General features: G+C 55.7%; 1 protein-coding gene and 1 long non-coding RNA gene across 13 annotated transcripts; one reads left to right on the top strand and one right to left on the bottom strand.

Annotated features, from left to right (window-relative positions):
- Positions 1-301: 301 nt before the first annotated feature.
- Positions 302-24,539, bottom strand: MLC1 (modulator of VRAC current 1). Of its 12 annotated transcripts, none has more exons than XM_081590923.1 (15): positions 24,482-24,539; positions 23,236-23,312; positions 20,946-21,033; positions 20,013-20,255; positions 18,648-18,737; positions 17,387-17,440; positions 16,983-17,084; positions 10,297-10,395; positions 9,875-9,946; positions 8,914-9,030; positions 7,432-7,488; positions 6,776-6,898; positions 2,926-3,087; positions 1,684-1,782; positions 302-1,509 (listed from the first exon to the last, which is right to left on the bottom strand). In XM_081590923.1, the coding sequence occupies exons 2-15, from the start codon at positions 23,307-23,309 to the stop codon at positions 1,435-1,437; spliced, it is 1,455 nt and encodes a 484-aa protein (XP_081447049.1). In that variant the 5' UTR covers positions 23,310-23,312; positions 24,482-24,539; the 3' UTR covers positions 302-1,434. The 12 variants fall into 12 exon arrangements, with proteins under 12 accessions (XP_081447049.1, XP_081447047.1, XP_081447057.1 ...); XM_081590921.1 differs by having other exon boundaries at positions 302-1,515; XM_081590931.1 differs by lacking the exon at positions 1,684-1,782 and adding an exon at positions 22,416-22,535 and having other exon boundaries at positions 302-1,515.
- Positions 8,813-13,986, top strand: LOC145545844 (uncharacterized). The gene is made up of 2 exons (XR_014082250.1): positions 8,813-10,125; positions 10,234-13,986. It is a non-coding gene; the product is annotated as an uncharacterized LOC145545844 (long non-coding RNA).
- Positions 24,540-24,554: the final 15 nt, after the last annotated feature.

Raw genomic sequence — 24,554 nt, forward strand, 5'->3', positions numbered from 1 at the left:
CCCCATCGGTGCCTTCCTCCTGATAACTTTCCAAAATCTAGATGTCATCTTTATTTGGTTTAAACATCTTTATTTTGCATTTAACCCAAAAGCAGGTTCTGTGCCCATCCTGTGGAGGGGGTCCCCAGGGAGGCTCCAGGGCCTTTCCAGTCTCCACCCACCCCGCCTGCAGACGGGCTGGGGGCTGTGGTAAATCATGAACGAAAAGCACCCCCCGCCCCACGCTTTACCTCTCCGTGGTTTCAGAGCCTGGGCACAGAGACGCAGGGTGACCCAAAGTGAAATAGGCCACTGGCCACAATGACATGTTAGCATTTATTGCTCAGGCAGTATTAAACTATATCACACAAAAATGTAAATTGACAGAGACAGGACTATGCAGTTTTAAAACCCCACCCGTGTGAATGTTTTGAGCTCTCTCTGAAATTAGTGCCTGTGTCTAGCCCCCAGGCACTCACTCCAGCTCTCAGGCTCCCTCTTTCTGGCCCCCTAGAGACATCAGTGTCCCCTGCGCTGTCCCCGTGGCTTTCACCCAGCCTGAGGAGCTGGGAAAGGGAGGTGGCCTGTCTGCTCCGCCTGTCTGGGACACAAGGCCATCAAGGCACGGAGATGTGGCCTGTCCATTTTCAGAGCCGTGGACAGCGGCCGATCTGGAGGACACTGAGCTGCCACAGTGGTCAGGGTGGACTTCTTGTGGACTTCTTGTGTGGTTGACAGAGGCTTCAGGACAAGAGCACGCTGACCACCACCGAGCTGGGTCTCTACTGGCTGTGCAGGACAGCCCAGCATGGACCAGGGCCCTTCCGGGAAAACTGGGTTTACGTGTAAAAAGAGGTCAGAAACGCAGGCCCGTGTGTCTCACATGGTGACACGGCGAGTCACGTGGCGGCTGCCCACGCCTGCAGCTCTGAGGGTGCCACCCCGCGGGCTCTGCAAGCAGGGAGGAAGCGGCTCTGCCCCCTCGGGGGGAAATCGAGGCTTGGCAGGCTGCCCCCCTTGCCTGGAGGACAGAAGCGCGGAGGTGGGTTAAGGTCCACGCAGGGCTGGGCATACAGCAGGTGCAAAACAAAGCAGGGCAGGGAGGCCGAGCAAGGTGCGGGCGGGCACAGACAGGCGGCCCGGAGACGGGGCGGCCGGGGGTCAGCGCCAGCAGGGTTCGGCTCCGGCCTGGCCCTTGCTCACCAGGGGCCCCGTGCCACGGCTCCTATGGTCAGGCCACCTCGGCAGCACTGAACTGATCCCCCCTCAATAAGCACAAAGCAGTCAACATTTGCCTATTTCAAAATTAAACCACAAGAAATGAGAAAGCGCCACCTTGAACCTGGCCCTCCACAGGAGAGGGGAGGGGCGAGCTGGGCTGCAGCTCGGGGGCCACTAGCGTCCGGGTGTTACGCTGCCGGGCGCGGGCCCTGGGCCTCGGCGGCCCACGTGCGGTCACTGGGCCATCTGCACCACGACGGCTCTCCACGCTTTCTCCTTGTCAAACTCCTTCAGGGGGCTTCTGGCCACCTGCAACTGAGACAGGCCAGTGCGTTTGTCCGAGGCCGCCCACCCCGTGCAGGAAGCAAGGGAGGCCCTGAGCCCCTCGCTGGCCCCTTCACTCTCCCAGACGTCCCCCCCACACCGTGCCCTCTACAGGAGGCACCCACACCTGCCTCGTGAGGGCTCTTCCTGAGTGCCCACCTCCTGCACCTGGCAGAGTGGCCTTGGCACACAGTAGGTGCTCAGTAAGTGCTGCAGACGGACAATAATACTTGCAGCGTTAAGTCCCGCCAGCTCTTCCTGGGGGAGGAGACAGATGACCCCCACATCAGGAGGCTGGACTTGGCCCTGGAGGCTGTGAAGGCAGCTCCAGGGGCGTGACCCCTGGGAGGGAGGGCATCTGAAGCAGCCAGTGGTCATCAAACAGGGTGGACCACTGCCCAGATCAGCCCTCCTGAGCCCCAGAACTGGCAGCTCTGGAACCAGCTGGGAGGACCCACTGGCCTGATGCTGCACCTTGATGTCCTGCTATGGAGCCAGGTGGACCTCCCATGGGGCCCAGGGACACAGCCGTCCCGGCGAGAGACTGACGAGAGCCAGGTGAAAAGGACAACCAAACACCACCACCTGAGAAGCGCCCCAGGGGATGAAGGTGGGGGGCTTGTGGCGCTGGGCAGGTCCAAGAGGCGCCATGCGGAGTGCGGGCAGCCGCCACGCTACTCGCAATGTCCCCATATGAAACCCACGGGCCTGCGTTTCTGAACTCTTTTTACATGTAAGCCCAGGGTATCCGGAAGGGCCCTGGTTCATGCTGGGCTGTCCCACACAGCCAGTGAGATGGGCGGGCCAGGTGGCAGCCGGGCAGGAGGAGGGTCTGGTCCACCCAGAGTGGCCTCCCCAGGTGCCCAGAGCATGGTGCCACCTGGAGGACAGTGGGCAGGTGTGCCCAGCAAAAGCACCACAGCAGACAGCACACAGGAAGGAGCCGTCCACTTGTGGGGACGAGGGGCGGGGCCTGGGCAGAGGGCAGTGCCGTGAGCCTGGTGGAAGGGCTGGCGTGACTCTCCAGAGCCCCCCGCCACGGGCCCTGGACGCCACATCTGCAGGGGGCGGGATGGGCATCCCCTTCCTGGCTGGGCTGCTGGAGGGAGAGCCCTGTGATCCCTGAAGATGTTTGCCAAGTTCTCAGCTCATTTATAAGCGTAAAACTGGAAGCATTCGGTCCGTAATATCTTTTCAGAAATGGATTTGTGTTTGCCTGGCTGGCTTAAAAAGTATACAAACGTATTGCACCTTTTCAAGACTTCTCTTTGTTTTAAAAAGAGAAAGTGACCCAACAGGTCTTGGAAGAAGTCGGCCTGGGTGGGTGTCCCTTTGCCCAGGGTCCTGGGAGGGCAGGCCCCCCTTCCCCCTTCCCTCCGGACGTGCTCAGAGGCCACTCACCTCCCCCGCCGCCGGGCGCTCCTGTGGGCTGGGAGGCGAGGCCGCGGCGTCCCAGGACACGCCCACCTTGAAGCGCACACACTGGATGACAGTGGCCGTGTTGAGGCCGGCCTGCAGCAGCAGCTCCACCATCAGCAGCAGCAGCAGCGCGTCGTAGGATTGCTGGGGGAGAGAGGTGAGCAGGAGACGGGGGAGAGGGCGGCGTGGGGACGGCAGGCTGCACGCCCTGCTCCCTCTCAGCCGCCCCCACCCCCACTGCGCGGCCCTTGGCCTGGAGGCCCCCAAAGCAGAGGCCCTGAGCCCTGGGGTAGTTATGTGGAGCGGTTTCAGCTTCTCGCTCCTCGGGGGCCCTACTGTGTCACCAGCCGGGGCAGTGACCACTGTCTCAGTGAGCCAGAGCTGAGTAGCTCAGTTCTGGTCTGACCTCTGTCGTCCTCGACTTAACGGAAGACCCGTACGAACAGGACCCACAGGCAGTCGGGCCCCCAACAGTGCTGCCCGGCTCAAGTCTCCCAGGCCCCCCAGCAGGTCCAGAGAGGAGCCGCTGAAATCATTTGTGGCCTCCCGGAGGGTGCCTGGTGAGGCAAAGATGAGTTCTGTGTGAGAAGCCCAGTGGAAGCCCAGAGCCGGAGGAAAAACAGGGACACAGGCTCCAAGGAAAGAACGACAGACCCGCTCCAGCAGAAGCTGGAGGGGCCTGTACTGACTACGGGAGGAGGCGTCTGCCCGGGACCACAGGAGCGGGGGGGGGGTGGCACGCCTTGGGGAAGGGGCTGCCACCAACACGGAGGAAGCCCTAGGGTCTGTAAAGACACCCACAGACCACTGGCTCCCTCCTCACACTGCAGGGTGACCTTCCAGCCTCAGAAACGCAAAGCAACCAAATGTTAAGACAAAGAAGAACCCAGATAGGGTCACGGTTAAAAAACAGACTCAACGTCTCTCGAGTTATCCCGCACACTTAACGGTGAGTCCAGGTTTTTAAAAAATGCAACCTTGTGTTTTCTCGAATCAGGCAGGGTGATTCTAAAATTCACAAAGGAACTTTCTGGTAGTCCAGTGGTTAAGAATCCACCTCCCAATACAGAGGACGTGGGATTGATCCCTGAATGGGGAACTGAGACCCCACCTGCCGCAGGGCAGCTCAGCCCACGTGCCACAGCCGCCGAGTCTGCCCTCGAGAGCCCGATGCCCCAACTAGAGAGAAATGCACGTGCCACCGCGCAAGGTCCCGCACGCGACAACCGAGACCTGACGCAGCTCAAAATGAAGATATTTCTTAAAAATTTAAAAAATAAAATTCATATAAGAGAGCAAACAAGTGACAGAAGCAAGGAAGCCCTGAAACACAGGGCAGTCGGCATCAAGCCAGCCAGGTGGTGACGCCCTGGTGCCAACCTCCAGGGTGGACAGAGCATAGATTGGCTGCAAGAGGACAGTCAGGGCAGAAAGAGACCCAGACAGACAGAAGCTCAGTGCGTGATAAAGGCAGCATCTCAGACAATTGAGAAAAAGACAGGCTTTCTAATATAAGGGGCTGAACCTTTTATTCACGGACGAACCATTCGAGTGAAGTCCGACTGGGCCACTCCTCACGCCACGCTCCAGGTTAGACTCCAGCAGAAACACAAGTATGAGCCTTTCTCATTGTGACTCAAAATCCAGAAGCAATGAAGGAAAATGTGGACAAATTTAACTATGTAAAACACCAACAAAACTTCCACGTGAGACACATCACAGCAAGCAGAATGAAACAGCTGCCTAGCTGTTTACATCTTCCGTGTCTGACAGAGGACTGGGCTTCCTGTGTTAACGGCATTATCAAAGCCCGCAGGAAACGGGCAAGAGACTCCGGCAGGGCTTGTAGGAGAAAGGCAGTGCCTCAGACAGAGGGACAGGTCCTCATCGGCCAGCGCGTTCAGATGCATGCTTCAGCCCCCCTGAGGCTCCATCTCTCAGCCGTGTCACAAGCCCGGGGGGACACCCCTCCTGGGCTACGGGGAGACAGGTGCTCTCATACCGCTGGTGGGAGGAAAAACAGGAGCCTCCCAGGGGATTTGCCAACATCCAACCAAACTATAATGCATCTATCCTCTGGGTGATGAGGAAGCACCAGGATAAATTCAGTTTAAAAAAAGAAAGGCAAGGTGCAGAGGTATGATTCGAGTGGCCTGTTCTGTAGGAAGGAAGGAAACTAGAGACACACACGGGTGCCTGTGGGAGCAGGGGGAGGCCGCGGGTGGGACCACAGCCCCGCTGAGTGTGCCTTCGGGTTGGTTTGACTTTTGAACCACATAAAAGTTTTATATATTCAAAAGTACTAACAAGGACGAAAAAAGAATCAAACCCTAAACTGACTACAAACAGAAACTGTTAAACTTGGCTGTGCAGCAGGGCCACCCACAGGGGGGATCCCTCCCGGAACGAGTGGGTGGAGGGGCCGTCAACGGGCCCAGCAGGCGCAGCTGGTGGCAGCAACCATCACTGTGAGCACATGTATGAGGTCAGATAAAAGGGGGCAGTGACTGCAGTCAGCGCTACCAGGAAACAAGATCTCTGGACCAAGAGAGCAGTAAGGCAAACAGAAAATAACAGAGGCTGGGGCAGGGGGACCCTAGAATGCAAAATTTTGCATTGGAGATACCAATACACATTCAGGATCTATAAGTGCACACATATTTCTCAGCTCTGTCCACTGACAGGGCTTAGGAGTGATGATACCACCGCAGGAATGGGTACACGGCTCCCCTCCCAGGGCGAGGGCAGGTTGGGGCCGGGGCAGGCCCAGGTGAGCCGGGCCATCTCGAGCGTCTGACGGGAGAGGCTGATGGGCTGGCCTCTGGGAGCCCAGAGAACGGGGACGCAGTGCTCTGTGGGCAGTGACCAGCACGCGTCCCTGGGCAGGGGAGGGGGTTCTTGGGCAGACACAGGTGCACATACCCCGGCCCCATCTGTGGCCCAGGCAGCATGCTGCCAGCGGCACTGACCCACAGGTGCCGGCGCTGGGACTTCCTTCCCTCAAGGGCTTGCAGCTCCTGGGAAGCCCGCTGGCAGCCACTGCAAGCGGACCAGATTGGCAGCGCCAGCGCTCCTGGACTCACACCCGCCGACACCACAGGACACAGACCCACGGGGGGCCGTCTCCCAGGCCACGGGCCTGGACTCCGAAAAGTCAGTGCCTGGGGGGAGCGGGGCTGCCCCAGATCTGAAGACACTAGAGTGCAAGGGTGAGCCTCGCTGCTCTGAGAACCGCGGCCCTCAGACTGTCTTCTCGGGACAGTCCCAGGGGACGCTGTGGTGTCAGCTGGTACGCCAGCCACCTCAGGTGTGCAAGGACTGGCCTTACAGCTGACATGCAGAGTATCGAAGGCCAAGGGTCACCTCCAGCATCTGCCACTCCCTTTCAGATGCTTCCGGAAAACGATGCCTGTGTGTGCTCTGCCCACCCGTCAGCATACACCACACAGGCACACGCACACACACGTAAACTACCAGAGAACCTCAGTGCTGACTGCATTGACCTTTCAACTCTTCTGATGTGTTTGAAGTTTCTCATAACACTGTCTTACTGGGATCACCCAGGGCATCTGAGACTAATCTTGCCTGAGCCTGTGGGGGGACCCTGGACCCCCGAGAACCCCCTTAAAGAGGAAGCTCTCACTCCCTTCAGTTCACCCAGGAACCAATGGGGTCTCTCATGAGACTGGATGAATGTGACTCTGAAACACAAATGAACGCAGAAAGGGCCGAGAAAATGAGACATGCCTGTGAAGGCAGGCATTCCCGACCTGGGCAGCAGCTCAGCGGCACCTTGTCTCTAAGGGTTTAATCAAAATAAAAGCACACAGACCTTGAAGGCTGGTGGGTAGTCTTCGAAAACATCCATGATTCTCATGATGCTGAAGGACAGGTACCCAGAGGCCGTGAACAGCAGCGGGGCCGCCAGGCTGCAGATGGCGATCAGGACCTCCACCTGGGGGGAGCAGAGTGGGGTGCCGGGCGGCCGGCAACCAGCAGCGTGAATCGGGACCCCGCACGGGTCTGGGGCTGGCGGGGGCGTCTGCTGAGTCTCGGTCCTCAGTGTGCCTCTTCGTTCAAAACGCACTGTGTGTTTTCTCAACTTACACACAACTCAGTCTGTTCATAACACAGCACTTAACGATCTACGGCCTCCAACCTGTTCCTCTGACCTCCCAAAACAAGCCACGCAGCCCCAGGAGTCCCGAGCTCGGACGCTCACGCCTCAGGGCAGTCAGACTGGATTCAGCAACTGCCGGTGTTCAACACCTACACCCGGACAGGACCCACCTCTGCTGAGCCCCGGGGATTTCCTCCGACTCTCAGGCCAGACCTGCCGTGGCTGCTTATCTCCACAGACAGCCCAGCCCTCGGGCAGTCTCCCAGCCCTCCGAAGGCCCCTGCAGACGCCCCTCAGGGGCTCGCCCCACCCTGCTCAGGCTGGCAGGCTGCTCAGGAGGCCCCTGGGCCCAGCCGGGTGTCACCTACCAGAGGCCTGCTGGGACACTCTGCCGTCACGTGACTGGCGATGGCGCTTGGGAAACACTGAGAGAGAAGCAAAGAGAAGGCTTCAGAGCTGACAGCCCACGTCTGACTCCAAACGTGCCCTCCCGGTCTCATTCATGCCGTCCTGGCGGCCAGCAGAGCTGGCCGCTCGGGGCTGCAGGGGCTGGAGGGCGCAGCGGAGGCTCCCTGCACCCCGCAGCTCAGCACCACAGAGGCTGGGGGCCGGGCCGGGAGGTGGGCACCCCTGCCAAACACCACGCGCCCGTCTCCTGCTCCCTCCCAACTCAGCGTCACGCCCGGGGGCTGTGACAGGGACTCAACGGCCGTGTCCAAGGCAGGGTCTGCGTCCAGCCTCAGTCGTCCCCGCGATGTCCTGGTCCAGCTGGGTCTGCTCGCGGCTCAGGGTCCAGGCGAGGACGAAGCTTCGTGCTTCTCCTCTGTGGGGAGCCCTCAGCTGGCCTCACCTGTGCCTCATTCGTGACGTTTCTGGGCCGTCACCGCGCTGGCTGCAGGCGGGCTCAGCTGGGCTGTCAGACTCAGAGGCCCTGGAGACACCGTGCCAGCGCACACCGTGCTCCGACCCGGGGCGGCGCCTCCACTGGGCCAGCGTCCCGGCCGCTTTGTTAGTAATAAATGCCTGTTCTACTTATTTTAAGGAGCCAGATCTAATTCTACACGACCCAGGCAGGGGGAAGTTCAGGGGACTGAACTTCCTCAAGGTCGCCAACCCCCGGGCCAACCTTCTGGCCATCCACCCGCCCCCACCTGGGGGTCCAGGCGCCCGGCACTCTCCGCCGTCCCAGCCAACACGGCCTGCTAAGCCCTGGTGTGTCCAAGCCCCAGCCAGCCGTCCACGCAGCCACCGAGGAAAAAGCAGTGCCCACACCCTTGGTGTGGGAACACAAGGCCCAGGAGGACTGTGCTATTGGGGTGTCACACGACACGGGGAGACCGGTGCACGGGGCACCCTGGTAACTGCCTCCAGCGGGCTGGGGTCTAGACACCCCGGCGCAGCACAGCTGCAGGGGGCCGGGGGCCAGTGCGCCACAGGGCGCTTTCCAGTTTAAGTGGCGAATAGCATTAAATTATGTGAGTCAACTGAGACTTGCTTATAAAAGGATGAAAGGTTCCCGTCTACAACAGTAACCGAGCAGCAAGCACTTGCCAGGCTGAGCCTTTACTGTAGTTGCAGTCAGTGTAAAATAATACATGTGTATTTCATTTTAAAATGTGAAACAAAATGAATGCTATACATTATAAAATTATATAAAGTAATAAAACAACTATTTTCCTGGAAAAATAATACAAAAAAATATAAAACAGCTAAGCTAACATGCTGACTCGTTCACTCCTTGGTTCCCAGACAGCCCGGGTGCCCCCGGCCCTCCCACCGCGATCCTGCCTGACCGCCCGAAGCTGAGCTCAGAGGCTGCCCACCCCACGAGCGCTGCCCGGTGTACTCACGGCCACTAAGACCCAGAAGAACGTGACTGAGAGGTGCGGGCCCGAGACGGCGTCGTCCACGTTCAGAGCAATGACCCCTCCGAGGATGGCGGAGACCCCCGCAATCACCTCAATGACCTGGGGGCAGACAGACAGCGACGGTCAGCATCACCCAGGGGGCTGGGGCGGCTCCCCAGGGCCCCCAGGAGGCAGGTGGGGGTTCCCGCAAGCTCAGGGCTGAGGAGCAGGGCGCCCCTCATGCAGTGACATGGAGGATAACCTCCAAAGGAGTGCTGAAAACGCGCATTCCAACGCAAATTTGTGGGAAAAGGAAAGAGGAAGCTTCCACCAATTTACAGGGAAGTGGGAAAAGGCACGGAAAGTAAGACAAAGACGGAGAAACACACGGATACGGAGGCACCGGGGACCGCGCCGGGCGAGCCGGCTCAGTCCACACGGCCCCTACACGCCGCACAGAAACCACCCAGACGTGAGGGGAGAAAGGGCTGGAAGGGCACAGGGGGGCACGGCGAGGAGATGCTAACCAAGGGGCAACTCAGGCAGATAACGACGCGACTGTCCTGGCAAAGCCATGACTGGGGGGGTTGCTCGTGATGGTTTAAAGGGGAGGCGGGGGGCAGGCGGAAGGAAGGGAGTCTCAAGCTGTGTGCGCTCAGCCCAGGCTCCAGGACTCGAAGGCGAAAGGCTGCAGAGCTGCAGAGACAGATTCGCAACCTGCACTCAGCTTGGGGGATTTTTAACAGACCTTTCGGTAATAGAAAACGTGGACTAAAAGATTTTGGAAAGGACTTAAAACACAATTAACATGTAACTTACGGATGCACTGTGAGAGTAACAGGGGTGTACCATCAACCAGGATGGTGCCTGTGACCGTGGACATGCCCACCCCGTATTTATCACGTGCTCCGCCTCCCCCCACCACTCCAAGCAACAAAATAGAGGGGAACAAAGCCTTTCTTACGGAGTAGGATTTCAGGACCCGGGCAGGGAAGGTCCCTTCATACGGAACGCTGGTGCTCTCAGAGATGGAGCCCTGTAAAGAAACAAGCCCTGTTACAGGGGCGGCCGTGTCTAGGCCATCGCCCCAGCGACGGTCTGAAATGTGAGTTTTTGGGCGATGCTCCTGGATTTTCAGGCTTGAGAGCAGAACTCAAACATGGACTTTCTCTTTGCACATGGAAACGTGTGACTGTTGAAGTCCTCGTTTACAAGGTGACACTTTAGGTGGACTTGGGCTCTGTCTGTGACACTACTGGGGGTGGGGAAGGTACTTGGTCAGAATCAGACGGAGATGGTCCGCATCTCTGTTTGCCTCCCCAGGGCCATCGACCCCTCGCTCCGCAGCCGGGTCTGTGGTGCCGCCGTGCCACAGGCTGGACCCACCTTCTGCTTGCAGTGCGCCTCGCTGGACCGCGCAGAGATGATCACCGTGGCCGCCATGAAGAGCTCCAGCAGAAGCAGCAGAATCAGATTGAAGTTGATCTGCCCAAGGAAAACCTACACGTTTATAAAACTGGCTCCTCCACCTTCATCCAGCCAACATAGACAGTCCCGTGAAGGGGCTTAGTGGCCTCTTCAAAGTCTGGGCAACATTTCCTGTCCAAAGACAGATACCAGGCAAGTCTTTTCTTTTTTGGTTGTGGATTTTTGTTCTTAAACCACTGTTGGCTCACAGGCTGGATCTGACCTTGGGCTGTAGTCTGCCAACCCTGACCTCAAGCTTCCTTGGCAGTTGGTCCCTCCTGGGTATTACCCTAAAGGAATGAAAACTTACATTTATACCAAAACCTGCCCATGTTTATAGCAGTTCTGTGTGTAGCTGCCTCATGCGGAAGACACCAGGCTGTTGGGGGTTCAGGGCTGACCCACACCCTGGCTGGGGGTTCAGGGCTGACCCACACCCTGACTGGGGGTTCAGGGCTGACCCACATCCTGACTGTTGGCTGTTACAAGAATTCACACAAAACACAACAAGTCAATTTAACTGTGTGATATAAAACCATAATATCTACTACTGTGGGCAAGAATCCCTTAGAAGAAATGGAGTAGCCCTCATAGTCAACAAAAGAGTCCAAAATGCAGTACTTGGGTGCAATCTCAAAAACGACAGAATGATCTCTGTTCGTTTCCAAGGCAAACCATTCAATATCACAGTGATCCAAGTCTATGCCCCAACCATAGACTGAAGAAGCTGAAGCTGAATGGTTATATGAATGAAGACCTCCAAGACCTTCTAGAACTAACACCCCAAAAAGATGTCCTTTTCATCATAGGGGGCTGGAATGCAAAAGTAGGAAGTCAAGAGACACCTGGAGTAACTCTTGCAGTAAAGTGATGCACTCAATATGCCAGCAAATGTGGAAAACTCAGCAGTGGCCACAGGACTGGAAAAGGTCATTTCTCATTCCAATCTCAAAGAACAGCAATGCCAAAGAATGTTCAAACTACCGCACAATTGCACTCATCTTACATGCTAGCAAAGTAATGACCAAAATCCTCCAAGTCAGGCTTCAACAGTATGTGAACTGTGAACTTGCAGATGTTAAAGCTGGATTGAGAAAAGGCAGAGGAACCATAGATCAAATTGCCAACATCTGTTGGATCATAGAAAAAGCAAGAGAGTTCTAGAAAAACATCTACTTCTGCTTTATTGACTACACCAAAGCCTTTGACTGTGTGGATCACAACAAACTGGAAAATTCTTCAAGAGATGGGAATACCAGACCACCTGAGCTGCCTCCTGAGAAATCTGTATGCAAGTCAAGAAGCAACAGTTAGAACTGGACATGGAAAAACAGACTGGTTCCAAATCGGGAAAGGAGTACATCAAGACAGTATATTGTCACCCTGCTTATTTAACTTACATGGAGAGTACATCATGCGAAATGCTGAGCTGGATGAAGCACAAGCTGGAATCAAGATTGTTGGGAGAATTATCAATAACCTCAGATACGCAGATGATACCACCCTTAGGGCAGAAAGCAATGAGGATCTGAAGGGCCTCTTTATGAAAGTGAAAGAAAAGAGTGAAAAAGTTGGCTTAAAAGTCAACATTCAGAAAACGAAGATCCTGGAATCTGCTCCCATCACTTCATAGCAAATAGATGGGGAAACAGTGGAAACAGTGATAGACTTTGTTTTTTTTGGCTCAAAAATCACTGCAGATGGTGACTGCAGCGATGAAATGAAAAGACGCTTGCTCCTTGGAAGGAAAGTTATGACCAACCTAGACAGCGTATTAAAAAGCAGAGACATTATTTTGCCAACAAAGGTCCGTCTCGTCAAGGCTATGGTTTTTCCAGTGGTCATGTATGGATGTGAGAGTTGGACTATAAAGAAAGCTGAGCACTGAGGAATTGATGCTTTTGAACTGTGGTGTTGTCGAAGACTCTTGAGAGGCCCTTGGACTGCAAGGAGATCCAACCAGTCCATCCTAAAGGAGATCAGCCCTGGGTGTTCACTGGAAGGACTGATGCTGAAGCTAAAGCTCCAATCCTTTGGCCACCTGATGTGAAGAATGACTCACTGGAAAAGACCCTGATGCTGAGAAAGATTGAAGGCAGGAGGAGAAGGGGACGACAGAGGATGAGATGGTTGGATGGCATCGCCGACTCAATGGACATGAGTTTGAGTAAGCTCCGGGAGTTGGTGATGGACAGGTGATGTGCTGAAATCCATGGGGTGGCAAAGAGTCAGATATGACTGAGTGACTGGACTGAACTGATAAAACCAACCAATCAGGAATTCCCTGGCAGTTGGTGATCAGGACTTGGCACTTTCACTGCCCAGGCCCGAGTTCAGTACTTTTTTTTTCCTCTGCTGGGTCTTCATTGCTGTGCATGGGCTTTCTCTAGTGGAGTCAAGAGGGGGCTCTCTGGCTGCGGTGTTCAGGCTCCTCATTGCGGTGGCTGCTCGTCGGCTCTCAGGCTCCACGCCACGCAGGCTCAGCAGTTGCGGTGCACAGTAGCTGCCCCACAGCAGATGGAAAACCTTAAGACTAATAATGAAAGATGGCCCTCCCCAACAGTCGTCGTGGAGATGACTTTACAGCTGCGTTCGATCAGACTTTCCAGAAGCAGTGACTTCTCATCGTGTCAAGATGCTGCGAAAAGCAAAAGAGGTAAGAGCTTCTGTGTTCATTTTATGAGAGAGGAAAACCTTGGTTCTAAAACCAGACAGAGGAAATGTAGGTCCATTTCATTCAGGAAACTTGATGAGAAACCCTAACCCCCACACCGGCCGGTCAGCCCATCAAAACCCTGAAACTAAGACCCTGTGATGAGGCAAAGCCAATCTCAGGAAGGAAAGGTTCAACACCAGGAAAATTAGTGCATTTAATAAACTAAATGAGGACAGAGCACCTCAGCAAGTTCAAGAGCAAGCAGCTCATGTTTGCATTTTTAAAATGAAAAACTTACAGCGAACCAGGACCTGAAGACAAGGCGTCCACTCGGTCAAAGTTACGTGTAGAACACTCAGCGGAGGGACTGCCCTAGTGGGCCGGTGGTCAGGAGGCTGCCCTCCAAGCAAGGGGACATGGGTTCAACCTGTAGTTGGGGAACTAAATCCCACATGCCACAGAGCAACCAAGTCCACGCCCCACGACTGCTGAGCCCTCACAGCACAGCCGAAGAAGAAGCAGCAGCAGCTCCATGGCAGCTTTAGACGCAGCCCTTTTAAAACCAGGAAAAAGAGGGAAAGGCCCAAGGTGCCAGAAGTCCTGCCAAGGCTATGAGGACAGAGGAACTGGAGGGGAAGACTGAGCAGGGCGTTTAAACTGTGATCTGTGGGCGACACAGGGACCCACACAGAGAAAGCTGCATAACCAGCGGAACGCTCGGAGGACAGGAGTCCGCAGAGCTTCTGGACACAAAGTCCATTAACGAAAAGCCACTCCTAAACATGGCGCCAACATCAGTACAGTCTAAATTAACATGTGCCATGTCAGTTGATTTGACAACATAAGACGCTGTCACTGGGGCAACTGGATAAAGGACACCCAGGAATGCTCTGTACTGTCGTGCAAATTCTTTTGAGTCTCTAACACTTCAAAAGAAAGGGAAAAAAAAGAAACTCAGAAGCTTCTCTCAGCACTAGGAACAACCCATCTAAAAACATAATTTGAGAAAGAAGACACCATTCATACTAGCAACACGCCCGTGAATTGTGTAGGGGCTGTCTAACTAATACAGGAACATTCTGACTCTAATAAAGGGCAGATGCTGTGAGCGAGGAGACAGTCTGTGCCCCTGGTGGGTGACGTCACACAACAAAGCTGTCAGTTCTTACAAGGTTACTCTATAAACTTCAACTAATTGCAATAGAATCCCAGCTGTACTTTTTGAGGAACTCAGCAAACTTATCCTCTAATATATTTGAAATAAGAGCGGTTGACTTTGAAGAAGGAAAACAACTGAAGTCATGAAGCCGCAATGACAAGCCTGGCTTCGCCTCAGCACCAAGCAGCCCGTGGGGGCATGGGTGGGGGTGGGGGCTGACACACGAGGGGCAGCCCGAGCTGCTGACCACGGGAGAGCCCCACTCAGGACAGGCCGAGGATGGGGACAGCCGGCAGACAGAAAGGACGCCCAGGAGGGCACACGCTGGGGAAGAGGGGTTCAGAAACAGCAGTGATCAGAGTGTGACCTGTGGGAACTGGAAGCCACATCACAGTCATCAGATGGGAAAACAGGGTGCCTGGAGGTGCCAAGTGCAGGGAAGGCTGTGGGACCGGGCAGCTTCCGGCCGTGGTGAGGATGCACCCCACGGTGTCCTGGGGTGGCTGCATCAGGTCGGTTCACGCCCCTCCTGGGCATCCAAGGAGCCCACAGAGATGTGCCACAGTGTTGAGGGGAGAGTTGGAGGCCATGCAGCCGGGTCCTTCCCTAAAGAAAGCAGTGCCCCGGAGGACACAGAGCAGCCTAGGCGGGGACCGAGGCAGCAGAGGCTCTCCTGGCGTCCCGTGCGGCTTCCCCCTGGGAGGGTCAAGTCCAGCTCCTGCTCGACAGGGAGAAGGGGAGGGGAGCAGCCCCCTTCCCGGGCGGCCTCATGGGGGGCTTTAGGGTTTCCTGTTTCACTGTATGTGACCCTGTGTCTGGATACTGGGGCTCCCGACCTCGTGGTCCTGGGGTCCTCCCGCGTGTTCACGTGTCCGAGGCTCACGTCCTCCACGTGGCCTGGCTGGACCTTGGAGGTGCAGCAGCCCGTAGGTCTGGTTAATGGTGGGCTCTGGAGCCCAGACCTGGGTGGGGGGACGCTGCGGCCCAGCCCGGGGGAGGCCACTGGGTAGGAGGAGAATGTAGTGCGAAGCTTCGCACATCTTCAGTCTCTTCATCCACTCTGTGTGGGCCACCATCCTGGGTAATGGATGCTGGATTATGTTCTGGTCTGGGATTTCTGCCACCATCGACAGGACTGCTAAAAACACGCTGCCTAGTCACGCATGTGAGTGTCTCTCTGAGGTTTGTACCTCTTCCGAAAGGACCTGAAAATTCCAGGCCTTTGCCAAGAGCCTGCAGCGGCAGTAGGAGTAGCGGGATGTGAGGGAGGCACCCTGGGCCCCTGCCCGTCCGATGCAGGAAACGGCGTCTCCTCTGACACCTGTCGGCATGGCGGTGTCCTGCCCGTGAGCACCTGGCGCAGTCGCCTGCAGCCCATGACCTTCTCCCAAGGCTCCTCACGGTGCCCTGGAGCCAGTCGCTCTGACAGAACCTGTCCCCTTCCTTCCAGCGTGGCTCCTGTGTCTGTGGGACAATGGGCTGGGCCTCGTGGTGGGCGGCTGGCAGGGCCAAAGCCGAGTCCATCACAGCTGTGCTCAAGGCCTGGGACGGGCCACGCCCCCGGACTCCTCGGGCTGAGCAGACGCAGGCGCGCTCCTCTCCTGCCAGGGCGGCTGTGGGGTGGGGGGGAGACCCCCACCTGAACTTCTAGGGAGCTCTGCCCCGGCCCTCGAGACAGCCTAGCTCCGCTGGGTCTTGCCCGTGGGCGGACCTGCTCTAGGCCCAGAGGCTGGTGGCACCTCCATGCGGGGTTTCTTCAGTGACAAACCATCACAATCATCAGTGAGGGTTTGACTTTCTACAAACAGTCTCCAGACCTTCTGTTGCATTTATTCCCAGGAACTTGATACTATATTTCATAAAGTGATACCTGTATTTCAGTAACATTTTCAACAATTTCTGTTTCTGGCACAAATAATAGTTTTACGTGGATTTTCACATCCAACAACCTTGCCACATGCACTTAACGATCAAATGTCAAGAAAGCAGAGAATCGTTTCCTGCAGAACAGGCAGCAGACAGGCTCCAATCGGACCCGAGCGTCTGTCATCTTCCTGCCCAGACGCCTGGCTGGTGTGTCTCTGGCCACCGCATCCTTTTCCTGATCTTAAAAGAAACGCATTCACTGTGACATGCAGAGCAGCGGTATCTCTAATCAGGTCCTGTTTCCTAGAGATTCTCCTCTGCTCTTTTGTGGTTTAAATAACAAGCCTCTTCCATTTTTCTTAGCAGAACATAAACTAATAGTGGGACTTTAGTCAGCGCAACACACATTTAACAAAACACGTTATTATGTACTGTTAATGTTTAAGACCCTGTTTAAGACTCATTTGAAAAGATCCTGACGCTGGGAAAGATTGAAGGCAAGAGGAGAAGGGGACGACAGAGGATGAGATGGTTGGATGGCATCACCAACTCAGTGGACATGAGTTTGAGTAAATTCCAGGAGTTGGTGATGGACAGGGAGGCCTGGCGTGCTGCAGTCCATGGGGTCACAAAGAGTTGGACACGACTGAGCGACTGAACGTTTAAGAACTGTCGTGAAAGAGATACAAAAAATCAGTGAATCCATCCACTGACACCAATGAAAGCACTGAAGACAGTTCTTTTCTTCAGAAGCATAGGTGAAATTCTCAAGACTCAAGAGCTACGGTACACATTACTACATAACTGCCCAGCAGACAGCTCGCTGACACTTGCTCCAGGCCCACAGGGCTGAGCAGACTCAGCCGGAGCCGAGCCCTCGGCACCTGTGATCGTGGGAGACTGTATGGCTCTCTGCGGACTCACATCTACTGCTGACGGGTTCAGGACAAGCTTACAGCCGAACCAGATCAGGCAGGTGGTGGTGACAGCGAACGTGGACACGAACAGTATCTGGAAGTTGGGGATCTGGAAGACAAGACGGGAGGCTTTCCTTCACCTCTGTGTGACGTTCAACCTCATTCCTGGGCACTGACCACCCATCCCGAGGACAGGCACTTAGCATCAGCGGGGGTGCCTGTGAACTCGGCCCCTCTGCCCTCCTGGGGGTGGGAAGAAGGGGGCGCAGGAGCCGCCTGTGGGGGTGCAGGGTTGCAGGTGTGCCCCAAGCGCAGCCTGGGCCTGCCTCCCCAGCCCTCCCACCTGCATGCCCTGCTACCCGGGGCCTCTGTTGCTGCCCTCAAGCTATGCAGACAGATGGCTGGACTCACCGTGCTAACATTTCTCCTCGAGACAGCGAAGCTCACGATGGCTGAGGGGATGCACTGAAAAGAGAGTGGGTGAGCGTCCCGCTCGCCAGTCTGTGTCCTGAAAACCTGCCAGGCCCGAAGCACATCCCCTCTGCCAGACTAAGGGGTCTCGCTCGAAGCTGGAGGGGTCTAGGTCTTTCAAAATAATTCTTCTGGAAACAGCTTTAATTGTTCTGATGATGGAAAGACACCTGAAGATGAAGACTGTCCTAGCCAGATGCGCCTGGGGCAGATGCAGTTTCCTATCATCCGAGACCAGGCGCCGTTTGGTAAGAATTACCCAGGAGACCCTGAGCCCCTTGGGGTCCTGGTCGGGGGCCCCCACTGCACCCTCCCAGGAGCTGAGGACAATGAAAAGGGGGAGCCTGGGCGGCAGGGAGGGGACGGGGGCCAGCCTGAGCCTCGGGGGACACGCCAGTGTCCCTGCGGCCCCGGGAACCCCAGACCTCGGAGGGAGCAGTGGGGGCAGAGCCCAGCAGGGCTTGGATGGGGGCTGGGCCAGGGGAGGGGCCAGTGGGACCACATGACCCACCCCGCCCCGTCCCCCCTTCTGCTTGGACATCTGTCTAGGTCAGTGTGGCCCTGGAGCCATTTGGGTCAAGGGTCAGAGGTCACTGTGACCCCCAACCAGGGCTGCTCCAGGGGTGAAGAGCAAGGGCCACCTAGCAGGTTCTAGAGAGAAAGGCAGCAGGTGAGTGGAATTCTTTCAGCGGGTTTTCTTTAAGAGAGTGGAGGGAGGCTCGGCGCCCCGCCGGGGATACAGGGTAAGGGAAGGTCGTCTCAAGTTTTCAGACACTTGGGAGCGCTGATAGGCTGGAGCAGGTGGGCGAGGCCCCCCTAAGACCCCAGGGAACATGCCCTGTGCGCAAGCTGGCCGGGGTCACTGGTTGTTTCTCCATGAGGACCAGTGGATCCCCTGGGTCACAGCACTCTGAGTCCAGAGCAGGCACAAACTTTGGGTAGGGCAGGTGCAGCCCCCAAACCACGGAGGGTGTTCCCTGCCGGCTCATGGGACAGCCCAGAGTAGCACGCAGCCGCCTGTGAGAAATCAAAGGGCTGCTCCTCGCCTGGAGTTGGTGGAGGAAGGCAGGTTTGCTTCATTCATCAGTTTCAGAAGTGACAGAAGTCGAAGTATACAAAGATTGTTTTGAAAGAGAAGTGAGCAACAGCAGCGGGTAAATCTGAGTCAAGAACTCGGTGCTGATGGAGGACCGCTACTCACCGAGCCCGCAGCGCAGCGCAGGTAGTCCATCTCCAAAGGAAACACGTTTCCCAGGTAGAGAGAAAACCCCGAGGTCACGAGCAGGCAGCTCTGCAGGACAGCACGAACGCAGGCGACAACAGCTGGCCTGAACTCAGAGCGGGACAGCCAGCCCTCTGGCCACATCCTAACTCTGTCCAGCACTGACACCCACACCTGGATCCTGCCGGACCTGACTCCCTCCTGGAGGACAACAGCTGCCCACCCTCCCCCAGGCTCAGGCTGCGGGCCTCAACACTAGGGGGACGGGAGACTCGGTCAAAACTGAAAGCAAGAAGCAGTGGTGCCGCTTCCCAGACAACGCCTTCACCTCAACGTGTGCAGTGGGCCCGGGGACGGAGCCCACCCACGGCCCTGTCCTCAAGGAGGCAGAGGTGGAAATCCACCCCACAGGGAAGGCCCTGGGGTGGAGGTCCCAGGTGGAGGTCTCTCAGACCCAGGGTCTGGTGGGGGGCCTTGTGCACCATGGAGCGGGGGCGCTGGAGCCTGGGGGCGCAGGTGCACCCCAAGTGAGGAGCAGACAGCAGGACCGAGCGCTATGGCCAAGGGCACAGAGTCCAGCCCCTGGGAATGAGAGGAGGCTGACCAGCTGCTGGCCATCCACACGGGGGCTGGAGGGAGGAGAATCCTCTGAAACACAAGTGGTCGGGGGGGTGTTCCAGTCTCAGTGGGGCAGGGTCGCAACGTAGGGGGAGGGCAGGCAGGACCACTGGGGTGCTGCAGGGCCGGCCTGTAGGGCCTGGGCCCAGGGAGGGGCAAGGTCCCAGCCTGGATCCTGGATCTTGGCCTGGGCACACGGACCCCCAAGGTCCTGCCCACAGAGAGGTGGGGCCAGTGGCCAGCCCAGGTGACCATGCTCACTCAGGCCAAAATGGCTCTTTCTGTTCTCCCAGCGCCTATGCAAGCTGTCAGGAAAGAGATGTCCCAGGACCCCAGGCAAAGTCCGCCAGGCCCGCCCCCAGCTCCCTGCTGGCCCTGCCCCTCCGGCCCCTCGGTCTTCACTGTCCCATGGGCCTGGCCTCCTGCCTCAGGACCCCATTCGCTGTTCACCCTGCCAGAGGCCCATCCTGAGCGCAGAGCCCCTCCTCCCCACCTCTGCAGAGCCCCCAGGAGGTGATGGCCGTGCAGGCCCCCCTGGCCCAACAGGTGACCCAGCCGACGGGCAGCGTGGGCAGACTCTCCTAACCCTGCCGGGACAGAGTGGCCACAAGGGGAAGAATCCAGAGAACACAAGCAAGTGAGCATGTCACACCACGAGGCGCTCAGGAGTGACGCAGGGCACGTGGGGCCACGCCCAGGCAGGGGACCCTGGCGGGGAGCACTCACCCCTGTCAGCACGGAGAAGACCCACGTCTTGTGGCTGAAGCAAGGGGGCAGCCTCGACGACAGCTGGAGGTCTCCGGGCTTGGTGTCTGGGGCATAGCCCCCGGCATCCGGCCTCCCGCGCTCCAGTGGGGGCATCCGGTCGTACGCCAGGTCCTCCCGGCACTGCTCCTCCCGGGCCATGGGCCGGCCGGGGCCAAGGCTGACGTGAGCGGCCACAGCGCAGCACTCGCCGCACAGCCACGTCTTTATTTGTGATAAGATTACGAATTACACTTTGATCACTCTGAAAAAACTCCCAAAGAAGTGATTCTCAGTAAATACTTGTTTTGGGCTTCCCTGATAGCTCACTGGTAAACAGTCCACATGCCAGTGCAGGAGGCATGGGTCTCATCCCCGGTCTGGGAAGATCTCACATGCCAAGGGGCAGTTATGCCCACGCACCACGATCACGGAGCCTGTGCAGCACAGCAAGGGGAGTCACCGCAATGGGAAGCCCACACACCACAACTACAGAGTAGATCCCACTCGCCACAGCTGGGAAAAAGCCCGAGCAGCAACAAAGGCCCAGCACAGCCAAAGACAAATTTTAAAAGAAAGTATTTAAAAAAAATTTTAAATACTTGTTTTCAAGAAAAGAAATATCATGCGTATGGAAGTACTGTGAATTTGAAGAAGACAATAAGCACTTAATTTTCGCAAGTGAACAGAATCACTTCCCCAGTAAAACCACCCTGACCAGTCCAGATTCATGGAGGGACGTGAGGCGCCTTGCTGAAAAGGGGCTCCCCCCCACCTCCCCACATCTCAGTTTCCGCTGGTAGCTGCATCCACGAATCCCTTGATGTGCTGGTTACTCCAGGTCCACGGTGGTGACCAGACAAGACATCACAGATGTACCCCACCCGAGGGGTTCCCAGCTGTCCACGCACTTACCTCCGTGGTGATTCTGGCGGTGGGAGCACCCGTCTCTGGGTGACGGGCTCCTGTTACTGAGTCACTGTGCCTTGGCGTCCAGTGAGAACTATTCACAGACAGAACAAAAGCCCGGGAGAACTGCACTTAAGCCAGGGAAGCAGGACTGCTTCCTGAATTTCAATGAGGACATGAAGCGAGGGATCCTGGAAGGTTCTCGGTGGTTGTGTAACTGCTGGCCCAGAGCTCCACTCCATCCTGTGCCAACCCGCCAGGAGCAGGGGGCCTCCTCTGGTCCATTTGCGGCAGACAGGTTATGGGCACCAGGGTGGGCCTCTCAGGAGAAAGAGTGTGCCCGAGTGCAGAACTGTACCAAGCTCAGGATCCTAGAAGGCTGGGAAGCTCAGTGCTTGACTCTTTTGGAAACAAGCACAGTTTTATCCAAAGTCTTACTCTCCATCCTTTCTGGAAGCCCTTTTCCATCCCTGCCACAACACGAGGAAGACCCTTCACAAGTTCACACACACAATATGCGTTCCGCATGGCTGGCATGGCCCTTAAACTGTTTGGGATTCTGACCCAAGGGTTTCTGTGAGCCATGCTGGGTCCCGCTGTGCCCTTTATTTCTGCTCACCAAGGAGAGGGAAAGGATGGGCATGCATTTTTCTCAGAGACTCTGGTTGTTATTGTTCAGCTGCTCAGTCATGTCTGACTCTTTGCAACCCCATGGACTGCAGCACACCAGGCTTCCCTGTCCTTCACTATCTCAAGGAGTTTGCTCAAACTCATGTGCATTGAGTTGATGATGCCATCCAACCATCTCATCCTCTGTCGCCCCCTTCTCCTCCTGCCTTCAATCTTTCCCAGCATCAGGGTCGTCAACCTGGTCAGAAGCTGCAAAGAATTGATACTCCTCACTGTCATTCAGCCTTCCCTATCTGCCATTGCTTGTGAACTTCGCACACGGTCAGTGCGCTCCAGAACGAAAACCACAGTCACAGAAAACTAACCCAAATGATCACATGGATCACAGCCTTATGTAACTCAATGAAGCTATGAGACATGCTGTGCAGAGCCACCCAAGACAGACAGGTCATGGTGGAGAGTTCTGACAAAACATGGTCCACTAGAGGAGGGAATAGCAAACCACATCAGTATTTTTGCCTTGAGACCCCAAGAACAGCATGAAAAGGCAAACAGACATGGCATCAGAAGGTGAGCCCCCAGGTTGGTGGGTGCAGAGACTCCGGTGCCCCACAATCACCACATCAGTCCCTTGTGTTCTCAGGAGCCAAAGCGTTCCACAGAGCTGGCCCCTCAGACCACAAGCCCACATCACACCCAAGCAAAGGCTTCAGTTTCCCATCACGGGTTGCTCAGTGTGTTAGTTTTTCAACCAATCAAAAAGTAATAGAATTAATTTTCACAAACTGTGAGGTCAAGAAGGGATTTTAAACATTGAAAACCTCCCAAACCTCTTTAGTGACTGACTTTTAAAGCAATAAGTGCAATTAGCAGGGAGATTGTCAACCAGTGGAAGTCTTCGCTTCTCTGTTTGAAGAAGAGCATTATGCAGGTTTCACCATGTCTATGCATTTCCAAAGCTGTTCTCTAAGAAACACAAATAAGCAATCTGGAATTAGAGATGGTGGGACAAACGGCTCCCAAGCATCCTGAGAAGAACTTCCTCATCTCCGGCAGCAACACCCGTCCCTAGAACAAGCCCCACGCCTCGCACGAACTCTGCTCTTGAAGCGCCGTCTCTCCCTCTGTGCTGCCGAGGTCCTGCTCGTGCTTCAGCATCCACCCTGCGGTTCAGCGCACACTTGCAGGACGAGCAGGACAGGCCACGGCCCTTCCCACGTGGGGTCCACAGGCTAGTGGGGGACAGGCACACAGGAGATAAACGGGTATGTGCTATGGCAACGCACTTGACTTCCTCTGGGATGGCAAATAAGTACAGGGAGGGCGTGGGGGGCTACGTGGGGGAGTTAGGGTAGGCCTCACTAGGTGGGGGGCAAGGAGGGCGGCGGAGCAGAGGCGCCGCGGGTGCAGAGGCACTGAGGTGGCAAGGCTGGAGGACGGTGGGAACAGGGACCCCGAGAGGCAAGGCGCGGTGAGGCGCCCGAGGACGTGGAGACAGCGCGGCCTGGACTCTGAGATGCACTTGCCGGGCAGAAGAGCAAGCAGCCAGCTGGGTGCAGCACAGGCCGTGGGATGGCAGGTGAGAGCAGCTGGTGGTGGGATGCGGGGGAGCCGTGGGGTGGTGAGAAGCCACCAGAGTCTTGATAGACTGGAAAGTCAAGCTGACCTGTTGTCCGAATGATGCGAGATGCAGGAGTTCGAGGGACTGGGAGGTTCCCCGCCTGAGAGGTGCAGCTGCATCACCTGAGACAGAAAGCAGGGATCAGGAGCTCTGTCCGCGGAGCAGCTAAGCCACAAGCCCGCGCTCTGCGACAGGAGAAGCCACCGCAGTGAGAAGCCTGCTTGCATAACCAAAGAAAGCCCGAGCAAACCAACAAAGACCCAGCTCAGCCAAAAATCAATAAAAACTTTTTAAAAAATTGTATATGCAACTAATTGGCGCTTAGAGTAATATATGGCCTTAAATGCTTATGTTAAAAATGAAGTTCCATTCCAAAATTCATTATCTAATTTTCCAACTTAAAAAGTTAGAAAACCACAAATCAAACTAGAAGAAGAAGGGAGAGGAAGGGGGAGAAGGAGGAGGAGGAGCAGGAGGAGGCAGGAAATAGTGAATAGAAAAAAGTCCATGAAGCCAAAAGGTGTTTTTTGAAAAGATAAATAAAATTGATACACGTGTAGCTAGACTGATGAAGACAAACGAGAGGACAGACATTAATTACCAAAGTCAGGAATGAAAGATGGTTCATCACAGTGGATCAGAGACATTAAAACGGTGGTAAGGAAACACTATGAACAATTTATGCCAACAATTTGACACGTTGGCTAAAACGGACAAATCCCTTAAAATTACCAGTTTATGCAATATTGCTGAATATTGGTTACAGCCCTTTAACTAATACAAAAGTTGAATTTGTTAAACGAGATATATAATATGCGTTTGATAGGCCACGAGGCAGGCTGTTCCAGTTAGCACAGAGTTCAAGGCAAATCAGGTATAAGCCCGGAGGACTGCCCCACGTCAATAAATGAAAAAGTGCTCATTACTCAGGCACAAACATACCACCCTTGACCAAATGTTACCAAGCTGGATCAATACACAAAACAGATAATACACCATGACCAAGTTGAGCTTCCCAGGAAAGCAGGGTGGTTTTAACATTTGAAAATTCAATCAATGTAATTCATTCTCATTAACACGCTCAAATAGAAAAACAAGACGTCATTTCACTAGATACAGGAAAAGCATTTGAGAAAACTCCACACCCAAGCACCGTAAGAACTCTCAGAGAAGGGGGCAGAGGGGACTTCTACAACTTGATACAGAACATTTGCCAAAGCTATACCTAACAGCACCGAGCAGTCAAACGTTCAGCGGGCTCCCGCCCCCCGAAGGAGGCAAGCACACCCACCTTGTCTGCACGAAGCCCGAAGCCCGGCCAACCTGCTCCAGGTCCCACCCACCAGCACAGGCGTGACGTCACT

Source organism: Giraffa tippelskirchi, chromosome 4 (assembly GCF_054371585.1).
Source record: "Giraffa tippelskirchi isolate mGirTip1 chromosome 4, T2T-mGirTip1v1.2.pri, whole genome shotgun sequence".
In the NCBI taxonomy this organism is placed as follows: domain Eukaryota; kingdom Metazoa; phylum Chordata; class Mammalia; order Artiodactyla; family Giraffidae; genus Giraffa; species Giraffa tippelskirchi.

Coding starts and splice junctions, on each gene's coding strand:
- MLC1 (XM_081590921.1), bottom strand. CDS start 23,309: ATGCAGCTGCACCTCTCAGGCGGGGAACCTCCCAGTCCCTCGAACTCC. Junction 18,738..20,012: donor TCTTCTCCGTGCTGACAGGG/GTGAGTGCTCCC, acceptor GCTGTCCTGCAG/AGCTGCCTGCTCGTGACCTC. Junction 1,783..2,925: donor AGCGCCCGGCGGCGGGGGAG/GTGAGTGGCCTC, acceptor CTCCTCCCCCAG/GAAGAGCTGGCGGGACTTAA.